This window comes from Triticum aestivum, chromosome 3A (genome assembly GCF_018294505.1).
Source record: "Triticum aestivum cultivar Chinese Spring chromosome 3A, IWGSC CS RefSeq v2.1, whole genome shotgun sequence".
NCBI classification, from domain to species: Eukaryota; Viridiplantae; Streptophyta; class Magnoliopsida; order Poales; family Poaceae; genus Triticum; species Triticum aestivum.
Window position 1 is genome coordinate 20,962,970 of NC_057800.1, and position 16,661 is coordinate 20,979,630.

Genomic DNA, 16,661 nt, shown 5'->3' on the forward strand with positions numbered 1-16,661 from the left:
GACGTTGCACGTACCTGACATCCGAGGGAAGGAACATCTAATGATCTACTACCCCTCCGATCCGACTTAGTTGGCACAGCCTCTATGCAACATTGTATATAGGCTGCGTAATTAATTCGGATCAGAGGGAGCAGATGAACTTGTTTTCCTTGAACCATCAATCGTATTACTTAGTATATATCGTCCTGACTATTATTTTCGGCATGGTGGCCAATGCACATAAATATAGACAAGTTACGACAAAATTACCCTTGGCAAATATTTTGGTTAGTGGCAAGTAAATCATTTGATTCAGGAAATTAAGAGATACATGCAATCGACTGGGAGATACTTTCCTTATTTTGCTTTAAGGAGAGATACAGACAATCAGAAGAGAGATACTTTCCTTTCTTCTAGAGGGCTAGTAAGGGATTATGAGTAATTAAAAGAAATGCACATTACGTTCTGAAATTTTATCAAAAAACAAAGCGGGAAAGAATTTAATTGAGTCTTGCCGTATTTATCTCGGTATTTTCTTTATCAAAAGCGGAAAAAGAATATGAAAGCAGATATTACCTGAAACAAAGACAAAGCAAATACGACATATATGCCGATGCAAAGCGAATATTCGTTGGAAACCGAAGAATCTCTTATGGCATACCTAAAAGCATATTGAAACCATCAAATTCAATTGCTATTATGACTACTATCTATCTATATAAAAAGACCCAAATGAGCGGATCCAAACCATCCTGGCCATCAAATCATGTTATCTAGCGGTTCAAATCACTCCAATGTTGACCATCAAACACGTTTAACGCTCTAATTATCCACCACTGCCATTGGTTATAAACACGTTTTAACTCAACGCTATCTCTTGAAAATCTGCCATGTAATTAATATCCTATCATTCCCACGAATAAGTAATTCATATCTTACCAAATACCTACGAGCAACAAATATATCTTACATAATATAACGTGCAACTAATATCCTACCTAATATAAACGTGCATTGCACGTACATTATTACTCCCTCGGTCCGGAAATACTTGTCATCAAGATGAATAAAAGGGGATGTATCTAGATGTACAGACGGATGGAGTACTAGTTATGCATAAGGCTGGTCATAGTGGGAGTAACATAGGTAGTAACTTAGGTGCCACATAAGCAAAAATGATGAGGTGGCAAGTAGTTAATGAGGAGAGAGGCAAATAGAGTAACATAATACGTTACCACCACATAACGCTTCCCAATGCAAAATGAGTCTACAAAGTAATAAATAAAGACATGTATGTTACCACATATATGATACTACCCACTATGAAGGTAGTAACATAGACTAGTAACATATGCATGTTACTAGTCTAAGTTACTCTCCACTATGAGCAGCCTAAGTGTCCAATTTTAGTAGCATGATAAGATATGTTGTCTGGAAAGAGCGGTGTGATGAGACAAATCACAGGAAGAATTTTCTTTTGATGGTAAGTACGTATTGAGTTGGGCCTAAGGGGCGCATGGATTGAACTTGGTACGTTGTACAAACAAAATAAATAGAAATTTCTGTATGTGCAGATACTGATATTTCATTTCCTATAGTGTTCCACCAAGACATGATGTTCTGTTAAACAAAAACTTCCACATGTTCCATTTCTGCCAATGTTTGCACCGGAAAAAGATGTTTCATTTTTGGTTTCCATTTCCATAAGAAAATAATACTCCGGTTGTGATGAGTAGTTCTTTTCCGGTTTCTTTTGTGAGTTTACATTTTTATTTTCGTTTCCATTTCATTATGTTTCCATATATTCCGGAATGGACGAAAGTCCATTTCGTTTTCATCACTGCCCATAGGTTCGTGGAGACCTCAATATGACAAAATAAAACTAAAACAAGAAAGAAATGAGAGGCGCCGCCGCGATTTATTTATTGTGAAGCGTTGGATGTGTAGCAGCAGAGGAGAAGTTGGAGAAGAACAACAACACCTCCAATCACGGTATTGTCCTCAATAAAGAGAAGAGCGGGGAAGTGAGGCGACGCCTGCCATGAGAGAATCGACGTATTCACTTGTCAGTTTGTGTTTCTATAAACACGAATAATTTGATTTTTGAGCAATAAGGGGAAGGCGGACCTAAGAATAGCGGAAGGGGGATTTGAGCAACTGTCTCGAAATTTAATCCGAGCAATGAGGAGTATATAGAAACACAACGAATTGGAAATGAAATTTACAAAAGGATAGGAAGGCCTAAGGGGGTGATTGTCGAGATAGAGTTGGTAAAAACTGTGGGTGGCTAATTGACGGTGGCGACATGTAATGAGCCCCTTCCAAGGTTTAGAGCCTAGGCTAATTGAACTATGGCGGTGCCTCATCCGCCAATGCTAGATCTAGACAGCGATGAGAGTGGGAGGACGATCCGCGATGAAACCCGCTAGTTAAATATTCTGAGACGTGTGTTAGTAAATAGAAGTATTCTCGACCATCGACTTCCGACAACGGGAATAACAAACCGATGGCGCCACACCTATAGTAAAATATATTTTTCCTATCACATAATTTTATGTATTTCTTTTTCTTTCGAATCGAGAACCGCAGAGCAATCGTTCTACGATATCTTATATTTAATTAATGCTTTATTAGAATCGTATGCGTGCTCCGAAAGAAAATCGACGGTTATCATGTCACATGGGTGTGTATACAAGACGAGAACGGCGTCGTGCCGATATGAATTCATCAAATTTTAGCTAGCCGTCAAGGTTAAAACCGAGTGGCCACCGAACAATTTTTGGCAGCCGATGATTCCCACGGCATGGATCCAGCGCCCCTGAGTCGCCGGCATTTCTGTCACGCCCTCCTTCGGGCAACACAAAGGACGGGGACGAGACGAGACCCCCGCCCCACCTGGGCACATGCGGCCGCGGTGTTGGTGTCCGGATCGCACCGGCCTCCACCCTGCCTTTTAAAACCCCACCCCGCAGCCACCGAGCATCCCTCCCCCCACGTTTTCCACCCACCAGACACTCCCACGGCTGCCGGCAATGGCGGCGGCGGCGGCGGAGCAGGACTACTGGGGCCTGTTCCGGGAGGAGACGGGCTGGTACAACGAGATCTTCCTCAGCGCCGTCGTGCCGGGCGGCGGCGGCTGGTGGCGGGCGCTGCCGCACCCGCTCCGCTCCTGGCTGCGCAACTGCATCGGCGGCTACCTCCTCTACTTCGCCACCGGCTTCCTCTGGTGCTTCGTCATCTACTACTGGAAGCGCAACGCCTACATCCCCAAAGGTCCCGCCTTTCCTTAACCCCTCCCCTCCCCCCATGCCGTCCTAGAATCCCAGTACCAGCAGTATCAATCCCTCTCCCCCTCCCCCTGTTGATTGGCTCTTCTAATCCTCCGAGGAGGATGATTTACTGGGGCTAAGCGTGTTCCGTGAAAGGGATTTGGGCTTCGGCCTCTTTCACTGGTCCCGTGAGCCAAGAAAATGACGGCGAGAGGTTTGATTGGTTGGTGAGGGAAAGGAATGCCGCCGCTTTTCGATCCCCAATTATCAGTGGCCCGTTTGGAGTTCACTGCTCACGATTCGGGGGGCTTCGTGGTGATTTATCCGCCAGGTGCTCCGCCTGGGCTCAGCTCCTACCTCCCAGTCTGGTTGTTGGATGAGGTGGGTTTGGGGTCACATCTTGGATTTGTCTGCTGGCTCGTCGATGGTCACGAAGATCGGCTGAACAGATATTTCTCTGTCGAAACAGATCGCTGAAGTCCATTCCTGCTGCTTTTTCAAGCAACAATAAGCAGCTTGTTGCTTGATCGAACTGCTATTTGCTACCTAGTTGGAACCAAACCTCCTGTTTTATCACTGCTTGGTTGAGGTGCGTAGCATTCAGTAATCAGTAGCATGGATGCATAATTAACCAAGCTGTTCAAAAGGTCTGCCTTTTGATTGGTGCCACTTAAATTCTGTGTCCTCGGTCAGATCGCGAACCAAGTTAGATGACAGAGATGTAGACCACTAACATTTTTAAGCGGCTGATGTATGCTTAGACTGCCAACGTTTTCGGGGCGTTTTTCTAATGCCTTGCCAGATTGCATCATGTTTTAATTGATTACTTTTGCCGGCTTCTTAGCTCAATCACATGGCAACAAATGGAGGTCTCTGTCGATCTGGCAACATTGCTTAAATGGTACAGTAGTACAGCTACAACTTGCTGATTTATGCTCTGTCCTGGGCAATTTTCTGAAATGTCCTCCATACTTGTCATGACCCGTCTGCAATCAGGCATATCCTCATACTCGTCATGACTCTATCACATTGTAACAAATGGTCGTCTCTGTCAACCCGTCAATTTCCGTGTTTGCTTATGCTTAAATACTCCTCCAACTCCAAAAAGAAGGCACTGATATGATATGAAAATATATTTTATTTCTATTTTACTGAACTGCAGATACTACTTCTTGCTATGCTTTCTCCTGGGCATTTTCTGAAACGTCCAGGACCTTGCAATCGTGCATATGCTCATACTAGACAGCTCGTCTTCCTGTACTATGAATAGATGGGGGACCTGTGTGGTAGATATTTATCTAACTCCTGTATCTTTATGGAGATAATTGCATGATGTTCTGGGTGCACCCACGTTCTGGACCACTCGAACCAAAACTCATAATTGAATTCACAACTAAAAAATGCAGAGTGTCTCTTTCAGAAAACAGTAATAAGAAGGATATGGCACCCTATCTTCTCGAACAAAAACTCATAATTGAATTCACAGCTAAAGAAAGGCAGGGTGTCTCTTTCAGATAACACTAACAAAAAGGATATGGCAGCCTATCTTCTCTGGTGTACACTTGTGTCTAGCGATTGTTGACTTGATTGTCCTATGGGACCAAGATGCTTTTTGTTTTTCTTAGGTTCGAGACAACTGTAATAGAACCTTTTCAGCTGGAATTCCTGCTTCTTTGGAAATTGAATTCCAGTTTGCTACATGATACTGTTCTGTGCAAGCAAAGCTGCTAGTCTAATTTGTTTGTTCATCATCACTGTAATATATTTTTCATTTGATGTGATTTAGTGTGTTGTAGTCTGGAAGCAGAGCTTTCTTTTAAACGTCATGTGCTGGCATGGTTTTGGTTGTAGGACATTTGCTGGAACCAAATGGTGCTTTAGATTTTAATTTTAATGTTTGCTGCACACAGATTTTTTTTTTTACATTAGGAGATCTCTGCTCCCAATTTCATTTCGCAATTAAACTGATAACACAACATTGTCAGGCAAGTGTGACCCAAACAGGTTCATGGAAATAAAATACTCCCTCCGTCCCATAATATAAGAACGTTTTTGACACTTCCCTTATATTATAGGACGGACGTAGTAGTTCTCTACCAGCCTGAGCTAACTACTGCGAAACTTGACATCAACATCAGGCACGCAGGCCCAATCAAAACACAAGATTCATACAGATCACTTATAATAACCTTCATTTATTTATAAGTTTGTGACTCTCACCCCCTTAATTGCTGGCTGAGGTCTAATTAGGTTGAAATGCTATTTATTTTTTGTTCTGCTCACAAATTGTTGACTCTCACCACCATATCCTCCAATGCATTTTAGTTATGAATCTTAATCATAATATGCTGCCAAATGTTGCATGTTATGAAAGTACTTTGTAAGATAAATTTGCTTATATGGTTTGTCTTCATTCTTTAATTCCAAATGGCCAGTAAGTGCCACAATTATCACACCCACTTCACTTCTGCTCGATTTCCCTGTTCGTCCTATGGATTTATTCGAGTAATTTTGAAACCTTGTGTATAGGTGTATTTGATAAGGATTTATAGAACGTGTTGCTGAAACATTATGTTATTTGATGCAGATGCTGTCCCTACAGTAGAAGCTATGAAGAAGCAAATAATTGTTGCATCAAAGGCTATGCCTTTCTACTGTGCTCTTCCATCCGTATCTGAGCACATGATTGAGAGTGGATGGACACGGTGTTTCTTTCATATCAGCGAAGTTGGTTGGCCCATGTACATTGTCTATGTGTCTCTATATCTCATCTTTGTGGAGTTTGGAATTTACTGGATGCACAGAGAGTTGCATGACATAAAGCCACTATACAAGCATCTACATGCAACCCACCACATTTACAACAAGGAGAACACCCTATCACCATTTGCTGGTAAGTTCTTATTGAGCTGTTGATTCTTGAATATGGCAAATGCATCTCTTTTCTTCTTCTGTGCTAGATGTGCTAGAGTATATAACTTCGCTGTAACAGTGATGAACAAGGGTTCTAGAAAACGGGCTTAGCTTAAGTTACCGTTCCTGTTTCTTGTTCTTGTGAAATGTTAATCCATTGCTGATAAATATTAATCCCTTGCTTATAATTGTTCTTATGGCGCTATCTGTATTTCAGTATACTTGAGTATAATGGTTTATTTGTACTCCGGAGTAATTATTCAGAATGCGGCAGACACTGGGCTTCTTTAATTTAATGTTTTGCCCCTCTGACGGGTAGAAATAGAATTGCCTCTTCATTAGGGACAGCTCTAACCTACGCGTTTTGTTCCTTCCAGGACTAGCATTCCATCCATTGGACGGGATACTGCAAGCCATATCGCACGTGATTGCTCTGTTCCTTCTCCCGATGCACTTCAGGACGCACATTGCTCTGTTATTCATAGAGGCGGTGTGGACGGCCAACATCCACGACTGCATCCATGGCAAGATCTGGCCGGTGATGGGCGCCGGCTACCACACCATCCACCACACGACGTACCGGCACAACTACGGCCACTACACCGTGTGGATGGACTGGCTGTTTGGCACCCTCCGCGAGCCGGAGGATCTCCTCAAGAAGGACTGAGCTCGTGCGAGAGCGCGGTCTTTCCGTCTCTAGCAATGTGAAGTGTAGTAGAAGTGTTAAGGCTTAACCCTCCATCTGTTTGTTCTGCTGAAAGATGTTTGTTGTTGTGTTTACGACAGTTAGCGGTGTGCTGTTTCAGTCTCAGTCTGGTAGGTGGAAATAATAAGGTTGTTTATTTAGCTTTGTTCCTCTGGGATGCGGTGAAATCAAGGGGCTTGTACCCTTTTCGGCAGCATGATGGGTTTGTTTGTTGTTATATACATAGGGCTTGATGCTGTTTCTGCACACAGAGTTCATAGTGGTTTGAAGAAAAAATAAATCCGGGTGGAAACCGAGTACGCTGGACAAGGTGTGTTTCAAATGTTCTAGAAATTCTGGAAACAGATATATATTATGCTGGAGAGGTGATGCTCTACAAACATGTGAAAAATCAAGTGAAGAATTAAAATTCACTTGAGAGGTGTAAAAAAAAACCATATCCAACAATGGATGAATAGTGATAAACATATATCCTTTCTTGTCTCATGAATGAACATGGGTTCGAAATATCAAAATTCATGTGTTTGCATAACATCAACTCCCAAATGTGATTTATATGAGTTGTCATCGTGACTTGGCTTTCCACTGGATACTTTCTCCGTAGTTTTCCTACATTTTTCTGATGGTAATAGCGTTTTCTGTGGAATCACGGGCCATGTTGCTGCTGCTGCTGCTGCTGCTGCTTGTGCCCGAAAGAATAAAACAGACTGAGAACTTCCAGACTTTTTCTCTTAGTCTCCCTGCATTTGTCTGATTCTATCAGAAGTGCATGTTTTGGTTTTGCGCTGCTGATTTCTGTTGTGGAATGTCTGAAAGAATAACAGAACATGTTGGCAGCTTCTGTACACCAATCAAATGCGCATATTTTTCTCACAATACTGATAAATCGTGCGAAATCTCGGATGCTGAAACGGGGCAGCATCGGTACGTGCGTGCGGCCTCGAGTTAGGTGGGTTATCCATCGAGTTCGTCTTTTCTTTTTTACTACTCCCTCCGTTCATTTTTATAAGACCTTAAAACATTTCAGACAATGTACAAAACAGTCTATTTTGTGTTGTCTGAAACGACTTACAAAAGTGAACGGAGGGAGTATCTTTCTTGGACTAGGTCTGCTACCTGACGCTGGAATTCAGTGATCCAATGAAGGGCGAGAAGGAAATTCGCTGTAAATTTGTCCTGGCCAACGAATTTTAAGTTTAAAACATAGTCCCTCTGTAAAGAAATAGAAGATAGTTTAGATCACTATTTTAGTAATCTAAACGATCTTATGTTTCTTTACAAAGGGAGTAATATGGAGCCATAATCAGAATGGATGACTAGTAGGCTTGTTCTTGCTCCGGGAATCAGCCGCTAACTTAATTTCCTCCCGTCTTGCAAGGAAAGACGCGAGAGCTATAACTTAATTTCCATAACCAGATTTTGGAAACAGCCCATTTCCCAGTAAAAGGCCCAGCTCGCTAGCCATGCCCACTAGCCCGAAACAGGCTGATTTTGCGCTGATCCAATCAGAAATCGCTCGCTCCCAGGCAACCGCCGCCGCCGCTCCACCCTGCGGTACGCCGACAACGTACGAGTACCAGTGATTCAGTCTTGTTGATGTCCATAATTCATTGTAATTTAGTATTTCAGAATTTCGTTCTTCTTGCTATTCAAATTTCAGTGATGAGAGTATCTCCACTCACAATTTCAGTTTTTTGTTGTACAGAAATTCAGTGTTGATACTGTCCAATTTTCAGTGCATGGACTGCCCAAATTTCAGTGTGCTTGCCCTGCTACTTTACTGCATTTATCAAGTGGGAACGGGTTGCTGCCTTTTATTTTTATTGAATGATACCTTTATCAAGTGTACCAGAGTTGGTTTTAACCCTCTCATCTCTTCTGTTTTCCAGGGCGCATAGCGAGCTGACCTTGTTGCTTCAAGGATGAATATGCCGATAGGATAATCAATGGGAACAAAAGGTATCAAGTATTTATTATTTCTACTGAATCACTATATATTGTATATGGTTTGGAATTTATATCTCTTTTTGCTCTCCTTTAGATTACTCTGCCCAATGTTTCTCTGTATCTCGTCCATTGAAACTTGAAAGATAGGCCCTCCCCGGATTTTGCAAAGCTCCCTCCCTCCCTCCGTGCATGTTACCACCAAGATCTTCTGCTCGTTGAGTCCCTGCCATGGCAATGCTTTGCCACCGATCTCCATCAGTTTCCCTATATACTAACACTGGTTCCATGCTGATGTTATCTCGTCTGATTGGCCGGAACCAGGCGCGATGGTACCACACGGAGGGGCCACAAACACAAAGTAGAGCAGCGCCTTGAGACCTTGGGGGATCTAACATTCCAAGTCAAGGTCTTCTTGCTCGCCCGCCCTTTCTTTGCTCCCGACGTGTAACGCGTCTCTCGGCCTCTCGGGCACCATTTTATTTGCATCCCGTCCCTCTGCCCCAACCCAATGGCAGCGCTGCCAAGCAACCGCGTGAGCCACCAGGCCCACCACCAAGTTGCACCACGACGGCGGCGGCGACGATGACGACGACGTGGAGGGTTGCATTTGAACGGGATTAATTACGCCACATACTCCTCTCCACTCTGAATTTAGCTTATATCTCGACAGGCTAAATAAGCTTATCCCTGATCAAAATAGTCCATCCTAGCTACATAGTTGCATAGCTTTGATTGGTTAGAATGAGCAGCTCAAGTGTTTATCAGTAGATGTTGCTCCATTTCTGTGCTAGCTAGTTGCATAAACAAAGAGCATTTCAGCGAGCGATCTGGACCAGGGTTCAGAACTGATGACAGTTAACGCGTCTTCCCGGCATCATTTGTTGTCCTACTAGCTACTGTTGCGTAAAGCTTTTCAAAAAAAAATCTACCTCTTATTTTTTTTATGAGAAAAAAGACCATAACCCCGACTTTATATTTAAAGCCATTATACTATAGTTAGCTAGGAGGACGACCTGCTTAATCCAAGTTGACAAAAAAATGTTAAATCGCTATCTCGGTCAACAGGTGAAGATGTTCTAAGATGTTCTACTTAACTATCTCGACACTTGATTGCTCTAACAAAAAGTAACATCATGTGGTGGGTGTACTGTATTAATCCATGTTTGGTCGTTGACGTACCCAATAATGAGTGAGCTATTCGAATATTTACAGCACAAAGTTAGTAAAACATTACTGCATATAGGAGATGATTATTGACCCAACAATTCACCTTTTTGGAATGGGTTGATGAGAACGAAAGCAGCTTTCTTTCGTAGAGCTAAATTCATCATTGGAAACAACAATTCAACGAGATTCTGAGAAAATACATGGTTAGCTAAGGTGCCTTTAGCCATAAAATATCCATCTCTATATAACATTATACAGCAGAAGGAGGCTTACGTTGCTACAATATTACAATTCAACCCTTTAAATATTCAATTCTGGAGATCTTTGGTAGGAGGCCGATGGGACGTGTGGCTTCATCTCGTCAGAAGGTTGATGGATGTTCACCTTTCTGATGAGGCTGATAGTATTCACTAGAGACTAACTATGAATGGCATCTTCTCAGTGAAATCTATGTGTTTGGACCTAATTGATTTCGGTTCGATTCCGAAATCGATACATATTTGTAAGATCAATGTCCCGTTAAGAATCAAAGTCTTCATGTGGTTTGTTCACAAGGAGGTGGTTCTGACTAAGGATAACTTGGCAAAACGTAATTGGGAGGGTAGTCAATGGTGTAGGTTTTGTGATCAAGATGATATCATCAAACACCTCTTTCTCAATTGTCCGCTGGCCAAACTATTATGGCGTTTAGTTCATATAGCTTTTAGTATCACACCTCCAAATAATACTCATACGTTATTTGGGACGTGGCTAAATGGAGTAGAGACCAATATTGCGAGACATATTCGGATATGAGTATGTGCATTACTTTGGGCTATATGGAACTGTAGAAATGATATAATTTTTAACAGACAAACTCGTATAAATGTTTTGCAGGTCAGGGCCACTGCTTGGATCCGTACGTGGTCGTTACTCACTCCTGTGGAAGTCAGGGAGTCTTTGGTTACTGGGTCTACACGATGGGAGATGGTAGCTCGGGATAATAGGACAAGTGTTTAGTCATCTAATCCTGTTTTTGCCGGCTGTGGCACATTTTACATGTTTTTTTACCTTTTTATCTCTGAGTGAGCTTGTTCTGGATTATAGACTTATTGGGTACTTTGATTAATAAAAGGGCTTCATGCATCATTCTGATGCAGAGGCTAGGGGCAATCCTCCTTTTTTAATAAAAAAACTGCAAGAATAGACCATTGAATCCAATGGTCCTTACGAATGTGTTTAAAATAGTTATTTCCAAATCCACAGGGAAATAGCAAAATTGTGAAAAAAAGACATATCATTGTTTGTGGTTTGTGCTTACTGTAAGCTTTGGAACATTTTCTTTACAAACAATTGTACAGCTACTTGTTTAGTAACTTAATTTGTTGCTTCCCTCGGCTTGCAAATATCCGTGTCTTACCAAAATTCACATGTGTGATGGTCTTTTATCCCCATCAATCCTCCATGGATATCCTTACCAGGAAACTGGACCTCAGTCCATGCATATTCCCGCTAAACTTCTTCTCTTTAGCATCCAAAGGGGCTATAGATGATGGTGATGTTTTATTAGTGTGAAACCAACGGATGACTCATCTTCATTAGCACCCTTCATGGGGTAGGGAATAGTTTTCTTTGTTGGGTTCACATTTGGAACGAATCAATGATGCTCTGGTTTGCTTCCATGCTCTTTTTTTTTTGCTTAGGGAAGATGAAACCGGTATCATCGACAAACATCGGAGGTTTGTTTTTTTGCTTAGGGAAGATGAAACCGGTACCATCGACAAACATCGAAGGTTCCTGTCCCTTTCGCATCTCGCTCGCGCGCAAACGGTTGACTTGACCTCTCACCGTGCTGCTGCCCCTTTTGTTTTCCAGAGGGTCCTTTTATCAAAAGAGAGAACTTTGTTGTCATACATCTGATCTTATCAAGACTGTAATTGCCCTCTACTTGGGTATGAATGTGCCTGGCATTGATTCAGTCATCTTGTTTTTAATCGGGAGTTTTCATCATATATTTTTATAATGCATCTTGAATTTCTTCTTCGACATCCACATCTAGCTCGCAGGTGGCAGAAAAGCGGTTGCCCCCTAAGTTATAAACAGACAGCTGGATTTCTAGCTGGTCAATATGTTCATTATCTCACCTTTTGGAGTGCTTAAAGACATGCCAGCAGGGCATGAAAAAATGTTGGGAAACCAAAGACAACTAGTATGATTGTTCTGTACAAAAAGGCAAGTTTTTGTTCCCTTTATTGAGACTTGGAATTTACAAGACCCATAACCTGTGGAAATGCTAGAAAAAGGTGAAGTTGCCACCCCCAACATTACAAGCGACACCATCACCATGGACGCCCAACACTTAGAGCTTATAGCGGAAGTATATATGACTACAACAAAGCATACGAATAAACCAAAGAATTTCACTCGACCGACCGATCGATCGCCTCTTGTCGCCGCCCGCGGATGCTTGAGCGCATCCTCGGCGAGCGGCGAGGGCCGCCCAAGTTCACCTAGTTGTCTTACACCTTGGTGTGACTGAACTGACCTGAACTCAACACATTCTGAAATAGAGTAGATAATAGACAGTAGTGGTAGTAGTAGTAGCATTGGTTAATGTACACAGCTGAAGCTCTGCTCCTCCTGCATCTTTAGCTGAAGTTGCTCTGGAACATCTGGAAGCCAAAGTTGCCCTGGCCGCCGGAGAGCTCGTCGACGATCTGGAGGTCCAGCTCCTGGTTGCCCTGGAACCAGAGCGGCGTCGCCGGAAGCGGCGGCGGCGCGACCGGCGCAGCGTCTGAAAGAAGAAGGTTTGGAACATGAGACGTTAGAATTTCGGAAGAAAATCAGAGCATTGTCAGGAGCAGAAGGAATTTTGGTCGGATGGTGTGTTGCTTACTCTGCAGCATTGGGAGGCTGTTGCTGCTGCTGCTGGCGTGGAGGAGCATGGCGGCGGGCAGGGGCTCGGCCTCCTGGAGGCTGTGCCGCTGCTCGAACGCCTCCACGTACAGCCGGTGCACGTACGCCTTCTGGTCCCTGCTCAGCTGCTGCGCCGCGCACTCGACGCCGGCGAACTCGAGCCGGACCAGCTGGCAGAGGGAGTTGACGTAGACGGTGGCGCCGTGCCCGGCGTACGCGTACACCTTGTCGCCGGCGTCGCACGTCTTGGCGTGGCTCGTGGTCACCTCCCACATGCGGTCCGTCATGCCGTCGCCCATTATCGCGCGCAGTATTTCCGGCCTCACGGTGAGCATCCGCACGAACTCCTGCACGGTCTCCACGCCGTTCTGCCGCAGCTTCCGGTGGAAGGCCCCCTCCTTGCCGATCTTCTCCAGCCGCCACACGTCGTCGGTGAGCGCCGGCGGGTAGTGCTTCCGGTACACTGCATGCGTACAATAGAGAGATAATGAGCACGCGCAGTTGAGAATGTTCAGGGAAGAACAGAGAGGCGTCGGAGTTTGCGTCGACGTACGTTCGCCGCGGTGATCACGGACGTTGAAGGCGTCGGTCATGGCCTCGGCGACCCTGCCGCCCTCGTAGCTGCCCGGCATCACGCGCGCGCCGATGCGGAACTTGCGGCAGCGGACCCAGGAGGAGTTGTCGGTGAACTGGAGGTCGTTCACGACGGCGCGCCCGTCCCGCATGGTGAGGCCGACGTCGCCGGTGAGGAGCGGGCGCTTCCCCGCGCGCTCCTTGACGACGCCGCGGGCGAACTCGCCAGTCGTCCAGTCCTCGCGGCCGTCCGGCGGGAAGTCCCCGAAGAGCGGCACCAGCTCGACGCGCATGAACTGCGGGAGCGCGCCGCAGGGCGACCCGGTGACCGCGTCGACGAGGATGACCTGGAGCGGCTCGCCGTGCACGTCCTCGATCTTGCTGCCGGTGAAGATCGGCAGCGCCGGCTGGAACAGGAACGCCAGCCTCAACGCGGGCGGCTCCGCCGCCGGCGATGTCTCCGGCGACGACCTCTCGATGTACCGCGGGCTGCGCACCAGCCCCGCCTGGATCTCCTCCTGCACCTGCACGCGCGCCATCAAGAAACGAAGCAACCGATCAGAACACTCGATTCCAAGAACAGAGCAAGCATCGAGCGAGACAAGCAGCAATCTGGTGAACGGCTCTGCTTACCACTCGGCGCAGGAGAGGCTCCAGCACCAGGAACACACTCTGGACCTGCTTCATCACCATGGCCTCACGGATGACCCTGTAACCCCAACACACACGCACGCCATGGAATCAGCAAACACCTCCCTGAATGAACGAGGCACACGACGAACCAAGAGCCGGCGGGTTGGAAGGAAGCTCACGTGGAGAAGGAGACCGACCGCTCCATCCGCTTCTTCTCGGGCTGGTCGGGGTCCTGCTCGAAGCCGTCGTGGAGCCGCTTGTGAGCCGCCATCTCGATCGCCGGCGCCGCTGCTCAAGTGCAAACAAACAAGTGTTTCTCTTGCTTTCTCCTCCTCCTCGATCGGCGTATCTATTTTCTGGAGCTGGAAGGAGGAGGAAGAAGAGGGAGAGAGGGTGGATGTGTGGGTGTGTTTTGCCTCGAGAGGACGAGGGGTTGGCCGGCTTATATAGCAGCCGCAATGCCGGTGGGGGTGGGAAGGTGAGGGGAAGGTTCCCGGAAGGTGTGAGGAAGAAGGGTTCGCTTCAGTCCGGACTTCGGAGTGGCCGAGCCCGAGTGATGTAATGGCCCGATGTCATAGACTCGCTCACTGCGCATGGTCAAGTCCCTCTCAACGCGCGTCGCCGCCGGCGGAGCCCTCCGGCGAACGCTTTCGGCGTGTGCGGCGCACAAGCGGCCGTCGTTTGTACACCGATAGCAATATTCAGATGCTAACAAACGGATTTTTTTTAGCATATGTTCTGATTTCACGACTCACGAGTGAAACATGTGAGGCTCGTTGACACTTTTGATTTTGGTAACTTTGAGAGGATACAGCATTCACGAAAAAAATGTGCAAAAATGTTTCGAGAGATATAAATATATTATTATGAGCATTGAAGCATTGAGTACCCGTAGTATCTAGCCCTCACATGGACCACTCATGGCAAGCCATGTGAGGTCTAGATGCTACGCGTGCTCAATGAGTTTAATGCTTTCATATATTGTCATGACAAGACATGCGAGACATGGACTCATATGTCTTGTCATGCACACTTATTGATTAAGGCAAGACATGTGATCTCTACATGCTATAAGCACTCAATGACTTTAATTTGTTCATGTGTATTGTCATGACTAGACATGTAAGACATGAACTCATATATGTCTTGTCATGAACATTGGTTATGATAAGACATGTGAGGCATCGACTCATATGTCCTGTCACGGGCACACATAATGCATTTATATAGGAATGACTCGTCGTGCAATTGGCTCTGATCTGCTTTGTCATGAACATCATATCTGTTATTCTCTCGAGTTATCATGACCACTTGTGTCAATGAGCAACAAGTGAAACCAGAACATTTGTCGATAAACCTCACATGTGAAGTCGAAACACATGTCGAGAAATGTCGGTGAATTTCTCTCTCTTTCTCAAGTTACCACGATGGCACGCATCGACGAGCCTCATATGTTTCACCTTCATTGCTCACTAACATGTATGACCCCGAGAAAAAGAATGCACGAGAAGAAGAATGCACGAGAAGTTAGGCATCTATGAGTGAGGCCTAATTGTTATCAGTGATGACAACCAATTTTTATAGTGTATACACAGGCTAGATGATGCGAGCACTAAAATGTTAACAGTTAATCATCCGTGACAAAGAATTATTATTTTTGTAAGCAAACACAAATTAGCTCAATGTTAAGCTATCTAGGATTTGGATTGTGACGACCTGCGAAAACCAAACAAAACAAATGAATTCAAAATGATGTACGTCAACAGGAAAGACGGGAAATTGAGTCCGGAATTGTCTAGAAGGTCTCAATGCATGAAAACATTCAAACTAGGAAAGATAAGAATCTTGGCAAATGACCAGCAATCAACTAATTAAACTAATTGATGGTCTAGTCAACTGACATAGATGGTCTAACTGACAGCACTGACACGCACACTGCATAATCAAAGTCCACTCCATCCGCAACTGCTATACCAGTGGTACTCTTGAAGTTCAACTAAACCACACACTATATATATTCAGTATATTCCAATAACAACTCTCCTATAAACATAATGTCTTACTAATTTTGTGCTCCAAATATTCGATAATGTCTTCACTTTTGGTACGTCAACTACCAAACAGGGATTAATATATGAGGGAATCCCATCATAGGTTGAGATCGTTATTTGAGTTTGTGAAACTAGATTAAGCATGTAGGTCCCCCTCCTTATTTTTTGTAATGCATACAAGTGATGCATGAAAGACGCGTTAAACCGTCACTAGCTAGGTGGTCATCGTGGTCCTGATCTTTCGTCCAAACTATCCATTTTGTAATGCAACTAGCAAAAAACTACACAACTAACATTGAGCTAATTTTCAACACCGGTACATCTGACGCAGTGTAAGTAGTAACTTAGCGAAAAAAATTATATCTGTATGTTTAACAGAAAGGTGTGAAAATATTCATGGAGGAATGACGGGGATAAAAGACCAGCACACGTGTGCATTTTGGTAAGAAATATATTTGCAAGCCGAGCGAAGCAACAAATTAAGTTACTAGACAACTAGCTATACAACTGTTTGTAAAGAAAATGAAC

The 16,661-nt window shown here is 44.6% G+C and overlaps 2 protein-coding genes across 2 annotated transcripts; one reads left to right on the top strand and one right to left on the bottom strand.

Annotated features, from left to right (window-relative positions):
- The first annotated feature begins 2,828 nt into the window (after positions 1-2,828).
- Positions 2,829-7,060, top strand: LOC123059923 (delta(7)-sterol-C5(6)-desaturase). Its single transcript, XM_044482477.1, has 3 exons — positions 2,829-3,252; positions 5,836-6,141; positions 6,539-7,060. The coding sequence occupies exons 1-3, from the start codon at positions 3,012-3,014 to the stop codon at positions 6,826-6,828; spliced, it is 837 nt and encodes a 278-aa protein (XP_044338412.1). The 5' UTR covers positions 2,829-3,011; the 3' UTR covers positions 6,829-7,060.
- Positions 7,061-12,187: 5,127 nt separating this feature from the next.
- Positions 12,188-14,510, bottom strand: LOC123059924 (calmodulin-binding protein 60 C). The gene is made up of 5 exons (XM_044482479.1): positions 14,262-14,510; positions 14,083-14,158; positions 13,430-13,973; positions 12,857-13,339; positions 12,188-12,754 (listed from the first exon to the last, which is right to left on the bottom strand). The coding sequence occupies exons 1-5, from the start codon at positions 14,351-14,353 to the stop codon at positions 12,609-12,611; spliced, it is 1,341 nt and encodes a 446-aa protein (XP_044338414.1). The 5' UTR covers positions 14,354-14,510; the 3' UTR covers positions 12,188-12,608.
- Between the last annotated feature and the right edge of the window lie 2,151 nt (positions 14,511-16,661).

Bases quoted from the DNA above. Each gene is read 5' to 3' on its own strand.
- LOC123059923 (XM_044482477.1), top strand. From the start codon at position 3,012: ATGGCGGCGGCGGCGGCGGAGCAGGACTACTGGGGCCTGTTCCGGGAG. The intron at 3,253-5,835 runs GTCCCGCCTTTC...TATTTGATGCAG, and splicing joins CAACGCCTACATCCCCAAAG to ATGCTGTCCCTACAGTAGAA. The intron at 6,142-6,538 runs GTAAGTTCTTAT...TGTTCCTTCCAG, and splicing joins CACCCTATCACCATTTGCTG to GACTAGCATTCCATCCATTG.
- LOC123059924 (XM_044482479.1), bottom strand. From the start codon at position 14,353: ATGGCGGCTCACAAGCGGCTCCACGACGGCTTCGAGCAGGACCCCGAC. The intron at 13,340-13,429 runs GTACGTCGACGC...GTACGCATGCAG, and splicing joins CCGTGATCACCGCGGCGAAC to TGTACCGGAAGCACTACCCG. The intron at 12,755-12,856 runs GTAAGCAACACA...TTCTTCTTTCAG, and splicing joins CAGCCTCCCAATGCTGCAGA to ACGCTGCGCCGGTCGCGCCG.